Source organism: Herpailurus yagouaroundi, unplaced genomic scaffold (assembly GCF_014898765.1).
Source record: "Herpailurus yagouaroundi ecotype Mexico unplaced genomic scaffold, PumYag 28, whole genome shotgun sequence".
NCBI lineage: Eukaryota > Metazoa > Chordata > Mammalia > Carnivora > Felidae > Herpailurus > Herpailurus yagouaroundi.
This window is the reverse complement of record NW_024412376.1, coordinates 123,034,110-123,057,437: the sequence shown is the minus strand read 5'-3', so window position 1 is coordinate 123,057,437 and position 23,328 is coordinate 123,034,110. Positions and strand designations below refer to the sequence as shown.

At 35.6% G+C, this 23,328-nt stretch overlaps 2 protein-coding genes across 10 annotated transcripts in view; one reads left to right on the top strand and one right to left on the bottom strand.

The window, feature by feature from the left end:
- PPAT (phosphoribosyl pyrophosphate amidotransferase) overlaps positions 1-23,328 on the bottom strand; it is a 33,850-nt gene continuing 10,522 nt past the window's right edge. The window contains exons 2-11 of the mRNA XM_040482946.1: positions 10,065-10,131; positions 9,064-9,270; positions 7,202-7,314; positions 6,946-7,091; positions 6,423-6,495; positions 5,488-5,639; positions 4,967-5,094; positions 2,886-3,107; positions 1,578-1,698; positions 1-317 (exon numbers count right to left, since the gene is read on the bottom strand). Coding sequence (XP_040338880.1) covers positions 121-317; positions 1,578-1,698; positions 2,886-3,107; positions 4,967-5,094; positions 5,488-5,639; positions 6,423-6,495; positions 6,946-7,091; positions 7,202-7,314; positions 9,064-9,270; positions 10,065-10,131 — 1,426 coding nt within the window. The 3' untranslated portion in view covers positions 1-120. The remainder of the gene's footprint in view (positions 318-1,577; positions 1,699-2,885; positions 3,108-4,966; positions 5,095-5,487; positions 5,640-6,422; positions 6,496-6,945; positions 7,092-7,201; positions 7,315-9,063; positions 9,271-10,064; positions 10,132-23,328) is intronic.
- The window catches only part of PAICS (phosphoribosylaminoimidazole carboxylase and phosphoribosylaminoimidazolesuccinocarboxamide synthase), a 53,506-nt gene continuing 42,148 nt past the window's right edge, over positions 11,971-23,328 (top strand). For 2 of the 9 annotated variants that reach the window (XM_040482884.1, XM_040482866.1), the window contains exons 1-4: positions 11,971-12,367; positions 16,581-16,667; positions 18,218-18,652; positions 19,756-19,845. In XM_040482884.1, the coding sequence (XP_040338818.1) occupies positions 11,986-12,367; positions 16,581-16,667; positions 18,218-18,652; positions 19,756-19,845 (994 nt within the window). In that variant the 5' untranslated portion in view covers positions 11,971-11,985. The remainder of the gene's footprint in view (positions 12,368-16,580; positions 16,668-18,217; positions 18,653-19,755; positions 19,846-23,328) is intronic. The other 7 variants (XM_040482929.1, XM_040482914.1, XM_040482935.1 and 4 more) reach the window with 5 other exon arrangements.

The following is a 23,328-nucleotide window of genomic DNA, read 5'->3' as shown; positions in this document are numbered from 1 at the left end:
CATAAGCATATGGCATTTTACATTGACCAAGGGAGTAACAGTTAAATGGATAAGGTATAACCACCACTATAACTTCTTGACCAACTTTATATTTTGAAACATCAGGTCTGCCCCTATCAACTACCATTCCAACTCCACAGGGTATTTTCCAGTGAGACATGCTGTACAATGACCATTCTTTTCAAAGCATTCCAGACCATTCCCATTTTCTTGAATCATAATATCCTGCTTTTCCACTTTCTGTTTTTTAAACTTTATCCCTTCTTGTACAGATGAAACTAGTCCTCCCACTGACAGATATACAACACTGTTTGCTCCTACAGAGGGAAAGAGGGGAAAAGGAAAAGGTCATGATGCTTCCTTTGGAAAGAAAGATCTGCCTCACAAGACAACAGTCACAAACAGGAAAACTTAAGCCAGCATAAAAATTTCTCTTTCATATTCTTAAAAAAAAAAAAAAAAAGCAGGGGTGGAGGAGGGGAGAGGGAATAAGCAATAAAATTCTGGGCCTTTATAATTTTTTAAAATTTGAAATTGGAATTTAAATTGCTATTTAAAATAGCACTGGAGGCTTCAAATCTAGAATGGATTCAGAAAGTCTCTCTAGTAATTTTCTTGATTATGAAAAACAAACTTTGAAGTCAGGAAAATCTGGGTTCAAATTTAAGCTCAAGGTCACTTTACTTTTCCTAAGTCTTTTCATTTATAAGGGAAACATGGCCTAACTATATGGTATCTGTGATATTATTACAATAATACAGATATGTTCCGGGCAAAAAGTGAGTGTTCACAATAAGGTACCAATTGGATGATATTCAAAGTATTTAACTGGTAAGGCACAGGCAGGTCAAAACCAGCCATCTAGACAACCAGTGCGGAGGTACCAAGGCACATTGGCTAAACATCTGCTGTGATATTAAAACAGTTTATCTCACCTAATTTGAAAAGCAAATGTCTTGGGGTGCCTGGGCAGCTCAGCTGGTTAAGATCTGACTCTTGATTTCAGCCCAGGTCACTGACAATGGGGAGTCTGCCTGGGATTCTCTCTCTCTCCCCCTCCCCTGCTTGCTCGCTCTCTCAAAAATAAATAAATAAACTTTAATTAAAAAAAAAAAAGAAAAAAAAACAGAAAAGCAACTGTCTTATCCAGGATAAGCTAATCTCCAAGTCTGCTGTCCTCACTATTAAAGATAACCCTACATTAGCTTTTCACTTTTTGATTTGTACCCACATCTAAATTATTCTATTATAATCTGTGGTAAAATTGGTTTTGTTTTTCTTCAGATCTGATCTTTGGGAGGCTTTAACTGATATGCCTGCAGTTCCCTCTACCTAGAAAGCCTTTCTTCCTTTTCACCTGATCTCACCTTGGCCTAGGTCTCCAATATAGTACTTACCATGGTGTGTATACACACCAGGCACTCTATTCAGAATACTATTCAGTATCTGCTTAACATGTTATAAAATTATCTATTTTTAACAAATGCTGGACATTGTTTTTATTACAAGTATAAAGACTGACAGGCTTTGGATTTTCTCTGTTAAAAAAAAATGTTTAGAGAAATTTTAATACCTACCCAGATATTTTGCAAGATGTTCAAATTCAGGTTTATTGGCAATAAGCTCTTCTTTTGTTGGTATGTTTATTCCCATAAAGCATGGGTATCTAATTGGCGGTGAAGCTACTCGAATGTGTACCTTGGAAAGAAATCATTTCACATATTATTCTAACATTTATAACCCTTCTGGAGCAGCCCTGCTCTGAACTCCAAAGCATCTGGACAAAGATTTCAAAATGTCAGCCACTTGTAAAAGATTCTTTTTACTGAGTTGCCTATTGTTTCCTTTTACCATCTATCAATGAGAACATTTCTTTCTTCTATTTCCCATTTAATGACTTTATAGTCCTAGGACCACCTTCATTTTCTATTGAATGCCACTTTTGCCTACCTCTTATTTTACCATTTCAGAAAGCAAAAAATGGTCTACAGGATATAACAAAAACCTTAACTACTATTAGGAGCTTTTTTTCTCTATTATTACTTTTCTGCCTTTTGTAAGGTACATTTACATGGCCATAATTGGCACCCACAATTATTTTACCTTTCTTATAAAGCAAAGATTTTCCCATATTATGTAGTCTTCATAATTACAGTTTTTAATGGCTACAACATATTTCATCATACTTAGGTAGATACATTTCCTACTGGTAGATACATAAGCTGTTGTGTATTCTTTTTCACTACCGTAACAAATGGTGAATTTACTTTACACCTCTTTGTTTTTAATTACAAACTTTTCAAGGAATTCTGAAGAGATTATCATAATTCTAACAGCCATAAAAAGCTGGAAAATCATAATCACAATTATTTTCAAAGCTTTCTAGAGAGACTGCCACTGCTTTCCATGCCACTTTCTCCTACAAGAGATTTTATTATTGAATCCACTTAACTATTAGTTGTAAATGACACCTCACTTCTGTATTTTGAATTACTAAGATATTTAGAGTTAGAATAAGCTTTGAGATTTAAAGTATAACCCAATGTGGCAAATCTATTACAGTAGGATTTTTTCTACATCTTCAAAAAGAGAAGTACTCTAAAAATTAAACCAACATTTTATTGTGTGGCTTTTGTGAGTTTTTAAAATTAACCTTATATTGAGGTTTTTAGTCTATTAAGGATTATAGTTAGTATGCAGTTTAAGAGTGGCTATTATATGTTTTCCAAGTTGCTGCATAGTTATTCCTAAACCAACTCATTTGAAAGATGACAATTTATTTTATTGAACTATCCATTTTCATTCGCTGTACTAAATTGCAATTTTTATGCCAGTATCGTACTATTAATTATCGGTACTTTAGGGTATGTTTTAATAATACTTACCTCTTTCGCACCAGATTCTTTGAGCAATTTGATTATAGGTGAGATGGTATTGCCTCTCACAATTGAATCATCTACAAGAACGATTCTTTTGCCTTTAAAGTTGTCCGACAATACTCCAAATTTTTTTGCAACACCAAGTTGTCTCAACCGCATGTTTGGCTGAATAAATGTTCTTCCTACATACCGGTTTTTACATAGCACCTCCACATATGGAAGCCCACACTGACAAGAAATAAAAGGACAATGAACAGCAACATATAGAGAACTCTAGATTCTTATTTTCTCTAGGTCATTCTTCCATTATAATATGTATGAAAACATTTGAAATTGCTATTCTGAACTCTCCATCAATAGATTACAATTTTTCTTCACTATTTAAATTGTAGGGGAAAGGGGCGCCTGGGTGGCGCAGTCGGTTAAGCGTCCGACTTCAGCCAGGTCACGATCTCACGGTCCGTGAGTTCCAGCCCCGCGTCAGGCTCTGGGCTGATGGCTCAGAGCCTGGAGCCTGTTTCCGATTCTGTGTCTGCCCCTCCCCCGTTCATGCTCTGTCTCTCTCTGTCCCAAAAATAAATAAACGTTGAAAAAAATATTTTAAAAAAATAAATAAATAAATAAATTGTAGGGGAAAAAAAGACAAAAAGTAAACTCGTTCAAAGTAATATACTCATTGGGAAAACCAATTGAATTTGTCAGAAGTTGTAATGTTTCTCTCTTAAATATTACTTCCCTGTCTTGGAAAGGAACAGTAAGTGTGTGCAGACAGGACAATAAATCACTGACAAAAAAATTCACAGCAATTAAAAACTATCAGCAAGAAAAGAATTAAAACTGGTATGCAGGAGTACCTGGGTGGCTTAGTCGGTTAGGCATCTGAGTCCTGATTTTGGCTCAAAATCATGATCTCAAAGTTTGCTGTAAGCACAGAACCCATGTGGGATTTCTCTTTCTCTCTCTTTCCCCCCGCCCCTCCCCAGCTTGTGCTCTTTCTCTCTCCCAAAAAGTAAATAAACATTAAAAAAATAAAAAACAAAACCCAGTATGCAAAGAATGCTTTTTGAGGGACAGGAGGTGATTTATCCATCTTTCAAGGTAATATTAATCTAAAATATGTGCATATTGGGGCACCTGGGTGGCTCACTCGGTTAAGTGTCCGACTTTGGCTCAGGTCGTATCTCACGGTTCGTGGGTTCGAGCCCCGTGTCAGGCTCTGTGCTGACAGCTCAAGAGCCTGGAGCCTGCTTTGGATTCTGTGTCTCCTTCACTCTCTGCCCCTCCCCCATTTGCGCGCGCGCGCTCTCTCTCTCTCTCTCAAAAAAATAAACATTAAAAAAAATTTAAAAAAACAAAATAAAATGTGCGCATATCATTTCTTTTGAAAACATAAAACTTTCAACATAGTGAATGAAGATGAGGACACCCCAGGATCACCATAGTCATATAAATCTATCTGGTTATGGAAAATGAAACTAAGCACAGTACTAAAAACATTACACAAAATGAACATAAACGGCTTTGTGATCACCCATACTAAATAGAGAACAAATAAACCAGTGGTTTGTGATGGAGGGTGCTTCAAGAAATAAGTTTTAGTAATAAGTAAATATTACCACTAAATTCTATAGGTATTCATGATGTTATCTTTTTTTTTTATGTTTATTTATTTATTTTGAAAGAGAGCACAAGCAGGGGAGGGGAAGAGAGAGAGGGAGAGACAAAATCCCAAGCAGACTCCACGCCATCAGCACAGAGCCTGATGTGGGGCTCAAACTCACGAACCATGATGAGATCATGACCTGAGCCGAAATCAAGAGTCAGACACTTAACCAACTATGCCACCCGAGTGCCCCAATGATGTTGTCTTTTTAAGTGAAGTGGATCATTCTGCTCATCTTTAGGTGAATCTTGGGGTGGATTCACTAAAACAGTGCCATTGAATGAAAAGGTTGGAAAATAACTCTTGTTGTAAAGGATCCAACATTTTCTTTTTCCTTGTAATATACTGGTAAGTTTCTCTTTATATACAAGGGTTTCTGATTTCAGTGCTATAAGAGCATTTCACTGCATGTCAAGAGAAATACCTTTCCTGCATAACCAAGAGCAGCAGGTGTAGCAGATTCCGGAACAGTGCTAACCAAATCTGCATCCACTGGTGCCTCAATTGCCAGCTGCTGACCACAACGGTATCTTACTGTGTAAACCATTTGGTCTGGAATGTTTGAGAAAAAAAATAGATTATTTTTACTTAGCATTTCATTATTATTCTAAGAAAACTAGCTTGTTAGAACTCTATACATGGAGTACAAAAAGTAAAGCATATAAAACAACTAAAGCAGAAAATATAAACTGGGGAATTCACTATTTAAAAAAAATTTGGCCTTATTACATATCTGAAAATCATAATCCTTACTCCTAAAAGGAAAACAAGGTCCAGCATGAAAGGGAAAAATAGTGATATTATGACTTGTAGGTTCAGTCTCATATCCACAGCATCTAACAATGTGCCTCCAAAGAGCCAGGTAAGCCTTTGAACCAAGAACTGCCATGTTTCAGTGAGATAAAAAAGAAACTTAAGTAAAAAGTTAAAAGATATTTTATTTACCTTCAAATATACTATCTGGTCTTGCAAAATAAACATATTCAAAGATACAAAATGCCATCGGGTTTCCTTCAGACCTTGGTATAATATCAAGAGTTTGGACACTACGTTTGGTTATTTCCACAATTTCTCCAGGCAAGACTTCACGGTAATATCTTGGGAAACAATGTTAAAGAAAGAAGACTTTAAATAAACAGTCCTTAAGACTGATAATAACATCTATTGTAAAGTACACAAAGAGTCCCTTCCCTTATAAAGGAAAAGTGGTTCAGTTTAATATAGAGATGGCTTAAAAAATAAAAAATTAATATTCTTCCAGCAGTAAATCTAATACTTGTATCTTGCGGTGCCTGGGTGGCACAGTCACTTAAGTGTCTGACTCTTGATCTCAGCTCAGGTCATGATCTCACATTTCATGAGTTTGAGCCCTGCATCAAGCTCTGAGCTAATGGTGCAGCGCCTGCTTAGAGTTCTGTCTCTCCTTCTCGCTATACTCCCCCTGCTCTCTCAAAATAAAAAAAAGTAATAATAAAAAAATAAAATAAATTAAAAAAATTTAATACTTCTATCTTATCCCTAAATTCTAATTTTTATTTTAAAAAATAAAAGCCATAAATTTTACTCAGTTTTGGAAGAACAGAGGTTAAAGAGAACATTTTTATCCTGGCTTAAATTTTTCGATCATAACTATTCCTTGTTGAGGAGATTCTTCCTTTCTAAAATAAGTCTCATAGTATTTTGAAAGCAAGATGCCAGTTTCAAAATTAGAAGGTATTACTGGAATATTAAAGTCAGTGCCAGTGCTGAGTAAAATGTACAAAAGAAACTGCATTCATTTATAGATAGGTCTAGCAGCCATCAGAAAGAAAACTTTCACGTAACAAAAAACTTTTTACTGATGTGGAAAAAGTGAATATGCTGAGTGAAACAAAACTTACCTTGCGCCAATTGATAAAAAACTACAAGATTCTGAAGACACCACCCATCCTTCTGTTTCTGAAGCTTTTTTCTCTGTAAATCACAAGACAATTCAGTTAATGGATTCAAGAAATTTTACAAGAGGCCACCTATTTCAAGAGAACAGTTAAACACCAAATAGATAAATAAGCATCTGACTATGGCTCAGGTCATGCTCTCAGGCTCATGAGTTCAAGCCCCACGCTGAACTCTGTGATGACAGCTCAGAGCCTGGAACCTGCTTCAGATTCTGTGTGTGTCTCTCTCTTTCTGCTCTCCCCTCTCTACCGCTCATGCTCTGTCTCCCTCTCTCTCAAGAATAAACAAACATTAAAAAAAAAAAAACAAAAAAAAAACAACGAAGTACTACATCATTTTTTTTCTTTTTATCTAGTTCCTTCTCATTCATAAGCTTCCTATACCTAAAGATTTGAGGGTGTACCAATAGTAGGACAAGAACTTGGAAAAGCATTATGAAATTGTATTTCTTCTGAAGTGCATTACCTTTATCATTTATATCAGATACAGGAATAAGACGTCCAATGCATAGAGGGCGATTTCCATAAGGATCTCGTACGGCATAAATAACATCTCTGTGCATTATAAGCAGGGAATATGCTGTAGGTGCTTCCTTCATTAAGTTTTTAATCCTGGAATTAATTAAATAATTGAATAATTTCAGTTATAAACACAAGACATAAGCTCTGCAACACAGAGCTCTCGTAGCAGAGCTGTGAGCTTAGCCTAGTTTTACAATTACCTTGCTACCCAGTCTGGGGTGCCATCTTGTTCCTGAGGAGGTGTATATGCCAGTAACTGGGTAATCATTTCACTATCAGAACTTGTTGACAAACCAATACCATGCCGCAGAAGCTATTTAGAATGGAGAAAAGTGTAATCATTAGAGGGGAAGCTCCACCTCACCCCTCACCCAGTAGCCCACCATAATGGAAAGAGATCAGGCATTGTGTGAATTTTCAGTTATGAAAATCCTGCATTCTACTAATGACACATGTATATAATAATGGAGAACCACTGCTGAAAGCAATAGGAAGTCTCTGAAGGTTTTTAAGCAAGAAAAAAAAAGTGCTCTAGGAAGCATATAGAATAGCTTTTGAAAACTAAGTTTGAAGGAATATAAACCTGCAGTCAAGGTGGGGGAGAGTGGAGAAGGCACAAGAATTTGGAACTGTGATTCTAACTTTTTCAGCCCTTGACAATCCTAACCAATAGGATACATTCCCATAAGAGTGGCATACTACAGTTGGGGCCGCTCAATCCAGGTTTGTTAGTGATAGTGCTGGTGGGCTACCCATCCCCACTGATTATTGCTGACAGAATAGAAGAAAGGAATTAACTATATGGAAAAATTAAATGTAGAAGATGTAATAAAAATTGGTTGAGCACACTCATGAAGATTATAAGGTTCTGAGCCAGTGTGACCAGGACAAGAACACCACCAATGACCTGTACAGGTTGAGTTTAAACTAATACTATAGAACGTTTTCAGTAGGCAGCTAAATGTGTAGAGGTGAAATCCAGACTCTGGGAAGTGGTTGTGTCTAGAAATGAGCTAGGTATTGCATGGAATTGAATTTTGGTGGTTATCACTAAGTGGTGAGTTTTTCTTAGTAATTTTTACTTCGTATTTATACTTTGATTGTGTGAATTAAAAAATTCTTTTTTCACTTAGGGGCAGAAAAACATATTATCATTATAATACCAGTGCCTAAAAAGAGAACAAAACAAAGCTAGAATTGAAAATAAAAGGACAATGAGTGGTATGGAAGCATGGTTCTAGATATTTTTAACCCACCAAAATTCATCATCATTTGACTCCTGTCACTATTCATCCCATGTAAAATGCCTTGTTCTAGAATGCTAAGGAAATAACTGTGTGCATGTGTGTGTGTATAACCATCCTGTTACTGAATGCCACCTGAGGGTTTTCTTTCCAAGGTTACCAGATCAAGATTATTATAATCCAATGGACTGAAGAAACATGGCATCAATAAATGAATGGCAAGAATGGATAAATAAGCTATCAGGAATATAAAGATACTAAGGAATTAAAAAAAAAGGAAGATAAACTAATGATGGATAAAAGCACAGGCATAAATTAACATAGAATGCTCTAAATACCATGCTATAGACGAAAATGAACATAAGTAAATTCTTTGCCTTTTCCCCAAGTGGTTTCCTGTAATTGTTTCCAAATCACTTTCCCTTGTATTTGTTATCCAGTTTATATTCTATTTTCTTTTTATGCTTTGAACATAAGGACAAGGCTGAAGGGATAGGAACAGCCCATAAAACCCTAATTTCTCTGTTTCTCACAACAACCATAAATCAACTTTTTCACATCTCTATTCTAAAGCAGTACCATCAGAATCACCTTAGAAGTACATTAAAATGCAGACTGACCACCCTCCTGCTGCAGATTCTGGGGCTCAATCTTAGAATCTGCAATTATAACAAATACTCCAGGTAATTCTAATACAGTTGTCCTTTGCAGTTAGATAACAGGTGGCAACAATTAGAAAATATCCTGCACCAAGATCCCCAATAACTTCATTTCATTAATTTATCTTAATAATGAAAAAAAGCATTAAAAACACTTACCTTTTTCCTTAATTGAGTAGCATTTACCAATTCGCCGTTATGTGCCACAGCTATCTTCCCATGAAGTGTTTCAACAACAAAGGGCTGACAGTTTTCTAATTCACAGTTTCCTGTAGTGGCGTATCTCGTGTGTCCAATTCCAAGGTTTGAAATATATAATTTCTTCAAATTGTCTTGAGTAAAGACATGATTTACAAGACCCATTCCCTTGTAAAGTCAAAGTAGAAGCTCATCTTAGAAAAAAAAAACCAGACTTGTGGCCCTAGTGAGTAAAGGCTTTTATCCTATGTGCTCCAGAATTCTAATCTTAAAGACTAACCTAATTGTAAGAACCATGAAATATCTTTTTAGAAAAAAATTTGAGGGGTACGTGGGTGGCTCAGTTGGTTAAGCATCCGACTTCAGCTCATGATTTCACGGTTCATGAGTTCCAGCCCTGGTTCGTGAATTCCAGTCCCGCATCAGGCTCTGTGCTGACAGCTCAGAGGCTGGAGCCTGCTTTGGATTCTGTGTCTCCCTCTCTCTCTTTCTGCTCCTCCCCTCCTTGCACTCTCTCTCCCTCTCTCTCTTAAAAATAAATAAACAAAAAAAAATTTTTTTTTAATTGAGGTGAAGTTCACATAACAAAATTAACCATTTTAAGGTAAACAATTCAATGGCATTAAATACATTCACAATGTTGAGCGCTTGTTTTATGAGCTACTTTCCATTAAAACACTGAAGATGTACTAAACAGTAAATTTTGTCAAATAAACTAAATCAAATGCATTTTAAAAACCCAAAGCATGTTAAAATATTTAAATATATGACCTGTTTCCGTGAGTCAGTCAAGCAAACTATCACACAGAAATGGACCCTAATTGGACAAATGGAAAGGCTGATCCAGCGTATGACTTTTATATGCAAATTATTTGTTCAAATTTCCTTCCCCCACCAACATACTAGTTATCATCTGGTTATTGTTATCTTTATTATCAACACTTTTTAATGTTCAAATATACCTTGTGTGTTTTGAATGTTGGTACTGAATTCCCATCACTGGTCACGATACCAGCACTCTCCTGACCCCTGTGAATACAAAAAGGCATCAACTGTTAAATTTAAATTTACCTCATTGATAAGCTTCTTTATGAAGCATACTTTTCTCAAGAGCATTCAGGGACTGACAATACATTACATGCTACCAGTACCAGTGCCCCTTCTACTCACGATGATGGTGACCAGATAGATGATATTGTCTGAGTTCTAACTAATATGTCAGGCACTGTCCTAAAATTTATAGGAACGACCTAATTTATTAGGCTCTCACAACAATCCTATGAACTAAATACTATGATTATCATGATTATCATTCCCATTTTACAAATAAGGACACTAAAGAAATGGAAGTTAAGTAACTTGCCCGATGTTGCATGGAAAGTGGCAGCACAGCCAGGATGAGAACACAATCTGACTCCAGAACTTGAGCTTCTAACCCCTGTACTACGTGACCTCTAAATTGAGTATGCAGATATAAATGGATATCTCCAAATAAATTGTTAGGTAAAATGCTTAGTTGTGGGTACTAGAATCAAGAACAAAAATTTTTTTTTTTGAGGTTTTTGCTTTGTTTTTCTGCACTTACCACTTTTCTTCCCCAACAAATATCTGTCACTTTAGTTATTACAAAAAAAAAAAAAAAAATGCTGCTTCTAAAAATGCTAAGCTAATCAGGAACTTTGTGTTTCATCTCTGCGTTAATATTTCTAGATGATGAAATAAAGAAAAAAGCCAAAAGCTGGGCCGGAGGTAGTTATAACACACCTTAAGACTAAGAGGATCTGTACCACTACGGAGTAATAAAATAAAGATTCCAAATGCTCCACAATTTTAATAGCTCTATAAATACTAGATGTGTTTTAACAAATTTTTGTTCCAAAGAATGTATAACAGGGTAGAAATAAAAGGTAAATTTCTATCATATATGTATATGTACATTAATAACTAATTATAAGTCAATTAATACATTGACTTATTTGGCTAAAATAATGGCTAAAATAGTATTTTTCAAAATTATATATTATAGTTGTTTAAGCATTTTTTTAAAGTTTATTTATTTTGAGAGAGAGAGAGAGAGAGAAAGTGAGCAGGTGAGCTAGTAGAGGAGGGACAGAGAGAGAGGGAGAGAATCCCAAGCAGGCCTCCATGTTGTCAGCACAGAGCCCGACTTGGGGTTAGATAAGATCATGAGCCAAAATCAAGAGTTGGACGCTCAGTGGACTGAGCAGCCCAGGCATCCCTGTTTAGCATTTTAATAAGAAAAAAAGTACAACATTAAGTGTACCTGCAAAGTAAAAATCTAAATATTTAAAATTAAAATTTTACTAAATTATCAATGCATTAAGTACTACCAATACGTTAAATATATATGTATAACTCTATACACCCTATAAGACTGGATCACTTATGACTTAGGATTTCTTTACTGAAATGATGTGGTCTTCAAGGTTAACCTATGCTAGAAGACTAAATGATTCATGGCAGAGGGGGAAAAAAATAACGTTTGCCATAAATCTTGGGGCAGAAAGAACCTCTGCCAACCACTTCTAAAATTATTTTTTAAAAATCAACAACCATTTAGTAAACCAGAGTATTATGTAAGAAAAGAAATAAACAAAAAAATGGTTTTCCTTCCCTTTTGTCTCCAGGGTAATTTCCCCTTAAGTCTGAAATGAAAAACGTTAGGCATCATTTAGGTCCAGGCTTCTTTAATCACAAAGCCTGCGTATTTGGCAGTTTCTCAAGTTACTCCCCTCAGGCAGCTTGAACCAGTTAAACTAGATCTTTTCAGCTCTTTGGAGCTTATTGACAACCAGCCGTCTGGTTTCCTAGGAAACAAAACCTTGGCTAGAAATAGTGAATCATTTCCAGGTCACTTTCAACATGGAGAGTGGAGCAGGAAAGCACTGGACTGAAGAAGAGGTTAAAGCTTTGCTAAGTGTCTGGGCAGAAAAAAATATACGAAAACAACTTTATGGAACACTGAGAAATAAAGGAATATTTATTTACATTGCTAAAAGGCTGCAAGCACTAGGAGTATACAGAGATTGGAAACAGTGCCGGGCAAAGTACAAAAATCTCAAATATGAATACAGAACAGTTAAATATGCCCATAACTCTGGAGACAGCTCTAAAACTATGAAGTTCTTCCATGATTTGGATGCGATCCTGCAGTATGAACCTGCCACCCAATTAACAGAGGAAGATGCAAATGGCAGGTGCCTGGCAACGCTGAGCCAAAGTACAGCTCCAGAGACCACCGAAGGTAAAAAAGAAAAAGTAGCATTCTTTTGTTGTTTTTACCTAACAAACTATAACAGTATAGGATTTCTGAGTCCATATGATAAACATAGCCTGGAATATTATGGTTGAGAAAAACAACGGACTTGTTACAGTATTTTGCACAAGGTAAAAAATTTAGAAAGATTAAATACCTCCACTTTTTAAATCCGTAAAATACTGAAAAAAAAAAAACCAACACATTAAAATGACATTAACTGCTAATGCCAACTGCTCCTTAAGCATGCCTGATGTTTTGTGAAAAATGGATTGGGCTTTGAAAACATTTTAGGTTTTAATTTTTTAAGGGTGGCAAGAGAAAAAAAAAATCAAATATATTACTCCACTGTTGTTTCCCCACAGCTCCAAACAAGACAGAACTTTCTGCTCTATATTAACGTTCACATTTTTCTAAATTTATGAATAACAGCACTAAAATACTAGGAAATAATAACTTCTTTCATTACTTGTTTAGAAGAACAGCTCCCTTTAACAAAAAAATGAAACAAAAATAGACTTGATAGTTTATATGATTTATGATTAAATGATTTAGATATTAAAACAAGGTTCTTGACTTGCTGTGTTGTTAAGCCAACACTATTGACACAGAATTTGCTCACTGTGGAAGCTGAATATATCACCAGGGAAAGAGGGGAAATCAATGGCAGTAATGAGATTTCTCCCGTAACGAAAGTCTTACAGATGCTATTTTTAAGGGCAGAGTTGTTCAATTCAAAATTTCTAATACCTACTGTCTGTGTATATCATGTGCAAAGCACATGCTTTGTAACTGCAGAAAGGAGGGCATCATGAATAAATTTAACACCCAAAAGAAAATGGTAAGTGGTAGAATAAAGATAGCAAATGAGAAAGGATGGTACAATGACAGAAATTGAAGTTAGGTTAATTTGGGTTATCTGAACTTTGTGTGTAAAGCTCAATAATAAATCATTTGGTAAAAAATGCACTTCACTTAACATACTCCCTTTACATTGCTGATACTATACCAAATTTAGCAATTTGGTATTGTAAAGTTAAAGCCACTGTCAAGTTAAAGAGCAATAACACTGGGGGCAGCTGGGTGGCCAGTAGGTTAAGGCATCTGACTCTTAATTTTGGCGAAGGTCATGATCTCACTTTCCTGAGTTCGAGCCCTGTGCTGTAAAAGCCCAGCCTGCTTGTGATTCTCCCCCTCTTTCTGTCCCTCCCCTGCTCGCACTCTGTCTCTCTCAAAATAAATAAATTAAAAAAAAAAAAGAGCAATAACATTATTTTATCCATTTAATCACCCTGCACTCTTTGGCATTTAAATGCTTTAAATATTGGTTAATGGTAAGTAAATGACTCAACTTCTGAAAGGCCTTGATTTTAACCAGAGGTTGGTGTAATGAAGATGTGGGTGCTAAATCTCCACTATTTTTGCCCCTCTCTTCTCTGAGCCACCCCCCCACCCTGTCGCACGCATGCGTGTGTGTGTGTGTGTGTGTGTGTGTGTGTGTGTGTGTGTGTGTGTGTTTAATCTCCACTTAACAGGATCTCTTTCTAACCCATTCAGGTACCCCCATGGCTCCAAATTCCCCATTGTCACTCGTAAGCAGATGGCCCATAATTATTTCTGAACGTTGTATGTTTCAGGTATCTCAAACCCTCCAATTCTAAAACCATACTCTCTCTCTTCCCTCATTCAGAACTGATCATCCTACAAACTGCCTCCACCTTACTATCACTGTATTTCCAATCATTTAAATAAACTTAAACATTAAACATTTGAGATATCCTTGACCTTTCATCAGTCACTAAGTCCTTAAAAAAACTACTGACATGTTTCATAAATTTTCCCGTTCTATTCTCATTATCACCATGTAGAACTTCATCTATCACATGGAATATTAAGCTCTTAACTGGTCTCCTTACTTTTCAGCCCCTTCCTAACACATCATCTACAATGTCTCTGGTTGTTGTTCTTTAAACTTTTTGAATTATAAAATTACAAGCACATTAGCATTTTGTTTACTTTAAAAATTATCTTTAAATTATACCCAGAATTAATTATAATTCAGGATTAAATGTTACTTAATGGTTCCATAATATCTGAGTGCATATACAGTTTGTCTTTGCCCCCTAAGAGAAATGATGCTATAATCAATACCTAACATTATCACTTTAGAATAGACTATCAGAAGTTCAATTACCGGTCAGGAGGGCTATGATTACTTTGAAACAGTGCTAAAAAAAAAAAAAAAAATGCTTTCCAAAAGAAGTGTACTTTACTTAACTAACTATAATGGTGTATGTGATTGATAACTTTTAATTTGCATTTTTTTAATTACTAATGCTATGGAACAGTTTTCTATATGTTTATTCACTTTTACAAATTATGTCAACTGAGGTCTTAGAAACTGCGTGATCTCTTTTGCCTTAAAATTTTGGCTAGTTTTATTTGATCTACAGAATTCAAAAGTTTTCAATGTAATCAAACAGTGATGAAAAAGGTTTTGATTAAAGTTCTTAATGCAATCAAATAGTCTTTTTTAAGGCTTAGAAAGCCCTCCTTTACTTTTGGTCTGATTCATTTATAATGTCTTCTGGTTTCTCTATGGGGAGCCAGCACAATTTTTATTGGTATATGGTAAATTGAAGAAGGGAAGAAAAAGAATGTGCCTTTTCCACTGTTGGGATCAACCTCATGCAAGTGGTAAGAACAGAGGATCTAGTTCCTGTTAGGCAGCAGGTAGCCTGACTGAGCCTTGGCAAAGGACTCAAATACAAACTCTTAAGAGGCTTCATGTTCTGGAAGTTATAATCATCCTCAACTTCAGAATACCTTTGGCCTACTATTACTGCTGAATCACATTCTTTCAGTGACCAAATTTCCACTCTATTTCTCTCCTCTTAACTTGATACAAATGCATCAGGAGTGATGACTTAAGAGTCTCAGTTTACAATCTCCAGGGTATGGGGTCCCTACATACAATTTTGGAATTATGCTAGGAATGATCAACCTAAGAAAAAAAATAGCCCAAAGAAGTTGGGAAGAGAAGCTTTTCTTTATCACCCCTACCAATATTTTCAGCTCCACGCTGTTTTCAACAAACATAAAACTAGGTCCTAAATCAGATAACAGACTAGCAAACTAGGGGCGCCTGGGTCGTTCAGTTGGTGACTCGATTTAGGCTTGGGCCATGATCTTGGAGTCATGGGATAGAACCCAACACTCCATACTGAGTGGGGAGCCTGCTTGAGATTCTCTCTCTCCATCTCCCCCTCTGCCACTCTCCCCAGCTTGCTCTCTCTCTCTGAAAAAACAAAAAACATTAAAAAGTAGCCTGTGCCTCATTTTATGAAAACACCCAACTCATGAAACCAGGAAGATTAAGGCACCATTTTCATTTTTCAAGGTTGGCATGGTTCTTTGATATGACACATTCTTTGGTCTACTTAAGCATAGCTTAGATTAATTTCTGGAAAGTTTAGTGTGTACCAACCAGCTAATTATAAAAGATACATATAAATTTTAGCTATCTGACCAAATATGCCAAATAAACAAGTTTTCAGATTATCTCATTATAGGACCTCTGTTTTACATTGCTAGTATCATTTATCAAGTCCCTATTATGTTAAAGTACCTAAAATACAAAATTAAAGAACATCTTTATTTTAAAAATGTAATTTATTTTGAAAATGAACCACAATCATCTCTAGAAACTTACAAAATTAGCAAACAAAACTAGTGGAAGTTCAAAATAAACCACGTCAATGGAATGGAAGAAATTAAATTTGGGGGCATCTGGGTGGCTCAGTCGGTTAAGCGTCTGACTCCGGCTCAGGTCATGATCTCACTATTCCTGAGTTTGTTTGAGCTTCACGTTAGGCTCTGTGCTAACAGCTCAGAGCCTGGAGCCTGCTTCGGATTCTGTGTCTCCCTCATCTCTCTGTCCTTCCCCGCTCATACTCTGTCTCTCAAAAAGTGAATAAATGTTAAAAAAAATTGATAAAAAAATTAAAATTTCCTTTATATAGATAAGCACAGTATTTAAACCATATCATACAGTATTTAAATCATATAAAATCTATCACAAATGTATAATCTTTCATCAATATGATCAAATTCAGCTCAAGCTACTAGCATTATCAGTCATTTAATTCAATATTTATCTTCCCTAGAACTTACTCTAAAAGGAATTCCATTCTTTTCCCAGGTAAAATGTCAGTTACATTAGAAGATAAGGAAGACCTCTCAGGAAATCCATTACTTTTGGTTTCTCACATCAAACCAATGGAACTAGGTGGGTCAAAAAACAATGAAACTGATCAGATTCCAAATTGGAAAGTAAGATTGGTTTCTGAGAAAATGGATGATTTGTCCCGATAGAAACACTTAGGATTACTTCAAGTTTCCCTCTTTTTTTAATAATCTATACTAAAAAAATCATTTTTAAAAATAAATGATTTCTTTAACAAAACGTAAATTGCCTAGAAATACTAGCTTTCAAATTCACAACCTTCATCCTTTAAATATAGTAAGAAATACAGGTCAAAATTAAACATAGTAGATGCTTAATATTTAATGAACATGTCACTTTAGCACTCCTGAGGTCTAAGACAAACAATTTTACATGTGAAAGTAAATAATAGCAAATCAATAATGAGGTCAAGGATGATTTTATTCACCCAAATTAAAGTCAATATAAATCCCCACTTTGCTTCTAAATTTGTATTGAAGGTTGTTAATCTAAGTAAGGAAAAATAGTGAAAAGCATTTCAAAACAATGACATTAAATGTACCACAAAATAAAAACATCTCCATATATCTCAGGTAAATGCTAAGAAGTGGTTTTTAATGACTTACATTATAGATGCTGAGGTCTGAACTACCTTCTTATTAAACACAACAAACATGAAATCTGACAAAAACACAAGATAATGTGGTTGTTAAAATAGCCAACATAACCTCAGTAAGTTGCAAAACTGTACTAGAGATCTAACATGAAGGTACCATGCTAGGATTTCTAACTAAGCGGGGACATTCTGTCTAGGGCATTATGAAATTTCTGGCACATTTCCTTGCATTAAAAGAATACTTCGCTTAAAATGACAGTTGTTCTTTAACCAATGGGACATTTTATTTTCATGAGTAAGAAGCACCAATTGTTGTAATATGCCTCTTCCAACCCGTCATTCATGAATAGTCTTGGTTCCCAATCCTGACTGCACACTAGAATCACAATCTGGGGATGAGGGGTGGGGTTAGCAGTGAAGTAGTGATTTATAAAAGCTCCCCAGGAGATACTGATATGTAGCCAATGGAAATCATTAGATTAAAAGGAAGAGGAGATAATTGCTCCCACCTATCTTATCACCAAAAAAAAAAAAAAAAAAAAAAAAAAAAAAAACTGTTCTCAACAAGCCATTTTCTAATTGCATTGCTTTCTACAAGTCAATATTATAAAATTATGTATTCAATGTTCACTATATAGTTAAATACACACCACAGACCAAAGGAGTGGGATGGACGGGTAAGGAATGATAGAGAAAAAAACATGATCAAAATGTGACTAATTAAAAACAACTGTATTAAAGCCAGTCACTAACATGACAACAAACAGATTCAGGTTCTGTACTTCATTTATCCATTAGTTTCAGAGGAAAGCTAAGCTCTGATTTGTATTCCATCTCCCATGGAGAAAATGTCTTTCTTTATTAAAGATGCATCTAATTATTTATCTTATGTAACCATATATATATATATGTATATATATGTATGTATGTATATATATATGTATATATATGTGTATATATATATGTATATATATCTTTCCCTCCCCACCTGATACAGGTAACTCTACATCAATTATGGAACCCCCTATTAATCCAACTTTTATTCCAACTGTAGCAAATGAAGGAGGAAAACACTGGACTGTGCCAGAAATTAGGGCTCTAATAGGCATCTGGTCTGATATAAGAATACAACAACAACTAGAGGGAACAGTGAGAAATAAAAGGATATTTGAACAAATTGCTGCGAAGCTTCAGAAATTTGGAATAGAGAGAGATTGGAAACAGTGCAGAACAAAGTACAAAAACTTAAAACATGAATATAAGATTGTAAGAATGGCTCAAGACCAAGGAATAACTAAGAGTATGAAATTTTTTACTGAGCTGGATGCCATTTTGGGACACAATAAAACAGAAAAATCACAAGAACAGGAATTCCAAGATGGAGAACAAGCCACAGGATGTGCCAATGTAAAAAGAGAAGAGGATCGGACAGGTAGGAAGACAAAAGTAATCTTAACATCAGGTTACATCATATAAAATGTCAGTAGCATGATAACATGTATATAATCTAAGTTATATAGGTTTCACTACATGTTATTCAATAAGCTAATTGTTGAATTTATCATGAAACAGATTGAATGTATAATCAATCTCCTCCAGGACATAGAGAACAGTACAGTTATAAAAAAAGGATGAAATAAAATTGGATTTCCACAAGTTTAAAAATAGACCAATTTTAATAAAGTAGAAATGCAACTCTAGATGGCAGAAATTAAAGCAACTTTTCATATCAACTATGGTAAAATTGTGAGTGAACAGAAAAAGGACATTAAAGAACTTAGAAAAATACAAAACCCATGAGAATGTCTTTGAAGTGTGGTTCTTCTGGGACATATCATAAAATTCTTTAAATGAGTTTAATCCAAAGGATTAAGATACAATACACAAAAAGATATGATAGCATGAAATAAATTGGATGAGTTCTAGACCAGGAGTCAGGAAATCCAAGTTCTAGCTCAGTCTTTGTGGAATCCTAAACCAAGTATCTCCTCTACACTTGACAAAATGTTCTTAAAGACCTCTACTAACCATAAAGTTTCTAGATCTTAATATCTGCCTTAAACAATGGAGTCTTAATTCCTAGAGTGTGAGTGTGTGTCTAGGGGAAAGAGAGGCAATGACAGAGTTAGAACTGAGAAATGGTGGTGAGAAGTACTAAAATCTTTTGTTGGGAAGAAAAAAGAAACCGGTCTGCTAGAGAACTATATACATCTATCCCATGAAAAATAAAATGACTAGTGATAAAGTAGCCCAACAGCAGCAGCATGATTCTGTTCATACAGTAATTGCAGACAATGATCATTCCATCAGTTATGAGTCTGTAAGTCTAGCTACAGACTTACAACACCAGGTATCTACAGGGACCTACGACTGAAAGATTTTTAAGAGTGGGGAATCTAAATTAGAGAAAAGGAAACAACTACAGTATTTAGCACCAGGCTCACTGTAAAAGGGTAAATAACATATTAGAGTTTAAAACACAATCCTGAAAGTGAATAAAACCAAATCACCATATATCCCACTATGTTCACACAGTCATTGCTGGAGAAGCAGCTGAAGATGATTTAGTCAGTAATATGTCAGAAGACCTAAGAGAGAGAGAAGTAAAACAAAGTCCTGGCACAGGTAAAACAACATTTTTTTTGGTTTTGCGTGTGAAAAAATACATAAGATGTTATTATATGATGTTACTATGGACTGAAATATGTCACTCCTAAAGTCGTATCAACAAATGCAAGAGCATTTGGAGACGGGACCTTTGGGAGTTAATTAGGTTTAGATGAGGTCACAAGGATGGGGCCTTTATGATGGGTTTTATAATTATATTTTATATATAATAATATAATAAGATGCTACAATAACTAAAATACTGTAAGATGCTTTAAGAACATATACAAAGTTATAACATTATATGAAGAATAATACTCATATTTACAAAATGCAAAAATGGAAGGTGAAAACGATTAATGACCCATAACGTTCCCTATGGCTGTTATTCTCAAAGTGTAGCAGCATCAGCACTGTCTGAGAACTTATGCATGCTTAAGTTTAAGAAATACTGCCCTATGGTAAAGAATACTAAGGGGGTAGAGCAAAGTAAGTGCTTCCTATTTGACTGTTTGCCTTTTACACAAACCAAAATGAGGGATGAGGGGATCACCAGGCCCTCAAACAAAAGCCTAGCCATCACAGACCTTGCACATAGTTCAAAGATTCATACAACCTTGGAAAATGTAAAGATCATATTGATTAACAAACCAGGTAATCAAATTCCCCACACCCTTGGCAAACTTCTTTGTCTGATTTATCAGAGATGGTAGATTAAAAGCTCAGTGGGAGAAACGAAAGCTGCTAGAACAGTGGAAGGTGGAAATAGGGAGAAATTAAGGAGACTAACACGATAGGAACATGCAGCTGACTAGGGGTACGATAACAAAGGTAAACAAAACTGTGCTCCTAAGGTTTCTCAGGGCATCACAGCAATGACTCTTGTCATTAAAAGGAAAAACAAAAACAAAAACAAAAAAAAGTTAAAATCCGATTGTGTTTAGTGAGATAGAAAGATTTCCATGGAAAAAGTTAAGAACCTTGGCATTCAGAAGATTTTAGCTTGTTAGTCCTCTGGACTCACTTAAGTCCAATACCTCAAGATAATTTTTTATATCTGAAAGGAAAACATTCAGCCAGATAAAAACTGAGAGGGTTTTTAAAAACTGTCTGGTATGCTTATATGTTAATTTGGAATATGTTTAGAAAATGTGAAACAGGAAATATTTACGGTCATTCTAGAAGTTAATTTATTTTAAACTTTCCCATGAAAATAAAAGCAAAGGTATAAACCCATAAGAATCCCAGCAGCTAAATGCATAAGGAAAAAATTTAAACAGGTAAGAACTTCAGGCACAACTGCAATGCACAACTATTGAGGCACAAATTGCCACTGTACTATTTAGAAGATTTTGTACTGAGGTATAAAGATACGAATATTTATCTTCAGGATAAAAATTCACATCAAATACCTTTCTTTAAAAACAAGAACATAGGGCGCCTGGGTGGCGCAGTCGGTTAAGCGTCCGACTTCAGCCAGGTCACGATCTCACGGTCTGTGAGTTCGAGCCCCGCGTCAGGCTCTGGGCTGATGGCTCAGAGCCTGGAGCCTGTTTCCGATTCTGTGTTTCCCTCTCTCTCTGCCCCTCCCCCATTCATGCTCTGTCTCTCTCTGTCCCAAAAATAAATAAACGTTGAAAAAAAAAAATTAAAAAAAAAAAAATAAAAAATAAAAACAAGAACACAATAGGGGCACCTGGGTGGCTCAGTCGGTTGTCCAACTTCAGCTCAGGTCATAGTCTCACATGGGTTCGAGCCCTGCATCAGGCTCTGGCTGACAGCTCAGAGTCTGAAGCCTGCTTCAGATTCTGTCTCCCTCTTTCTGCCCCTCTCCCACTTGCGCTCCATCTCTCTCCATCTCTCTCTCTCTCAAAAACAAATGGATATTAAAAAAAATTTTTTAAACAAAAACACAATAAAGTCATAAACATTCTTGTAAAAATAGGTAGAGGTCATTTTATTTTGATTTTATATATTCTACTAATGAAATATTGTAATCTGAGTTGCTATTGCCCCATATTGTTAACATTGACCCTTGGTCATAAAACTGATCTCCTAAAGGTTAATTTTTTTTTCCCATCTTAAATGTATGCCAGGAGTTTCCTTCTTATTTCAAATAAAAATCTACCTAGAGCTGTGGACCTCCCGGATTCTAGATAACTACTTAGTTCCCTATTTAGAACTCCTGGAGATTTTGGTCTAGTGTAGGTTATAGGATGGGTTCAGGTACCTATATTTTTGTAAGATCATCAAGCACAGCCAGGGTTGAAAACCACAGCTAGGTTGTCTTATTTAGAGAATAAGACCAGCAGAGGGCTGAAGAAAGTAATACATCAAATCCAGTCTGATTCCATTTAGGCGAGAAAAAATAGCCATTCCAATCAACACTTTAAAAAATGCATGACTCGGGGCGCCTGGGTGGCGCAGTCGGTTAAGCGTCCGACTTCAGCCAGGTCACGATCTCGCGGTCCGTGAGTTCGAGCCCCGCGTCAGGCTCTGGGCTGATGGCTCGGAGCCTGGAGCCTGTTTCCGATTCTGTGTCTCCCTCTCTCTCTGCCCCTCCCCCGTTCATGCTCTGTCTCTGTCTGTCCCATAAATAAATAAAAAACGTTGAGAAAAAAAAAAAATGCATGACTAATGCCATATGAAACAAGTTAATCACTGGGAAGAATCACAGAACTCGTGGGCTATGCCTATCTATTACAATAAATAAGAAGAAATGGCCCATGAAAATTGAATAACTACTTCTTTGCATCTAAAATAAATTTATTTTTCCCCCCACGTGAGGCACAGGCAAGGGAGTATAAAAGCAATCAGAATGTTACCAGGAAAACGGTGCTGGAAGAGAAATCTGTGTTTGACAATCTTGTGCGTTACCTATCTCTTCTGAATAGACCTAAGATTGACTAAATTCATCTCCAGTATCAGTGCCTATTTATATGAGTTGGAATACTTCAATGTCTGGGTATTCTTGCAAGTCACTGCTTTCTTGTAGGGGTAGCCAAAGGTAGATTGCCTCTGGCTCTGAGGGGTGGAGACACGCGTGCATGCATGCATGCATGCATACATACATACATATATATCCTATTAGAGACCACTCTTATCATCAGCTTAAAAATCAGAAGTGAAAGACTACACTGTTCTCTTAAGAAGAATCTTGAAATGATCTATTTTCTTTTTGGATGTGGCAAAATATATCTCCAAAATTAAAATATGATTCACTATCCCCACAATTTCACAAAAATTAACAATGTGATGGCCAGCAGAGGGCACTAAATTATCTATTGTTAGTAACTCAGAGGATATTCCAAGTTTATTTTCTCAAATTCATTTATTTTGGTTTATTTATATTAAAACAAAAATTGGGAATAATTTTCTTCTAAATTAAATATTTAAAAAGTTTGGTAAATTTTGCACGCAATTTGGGTAATCTTAGCAGTAAAATTATCATAAGCTAATGTACTTTGATCACATGAACCACAATACTGAGAACCTTTAAAT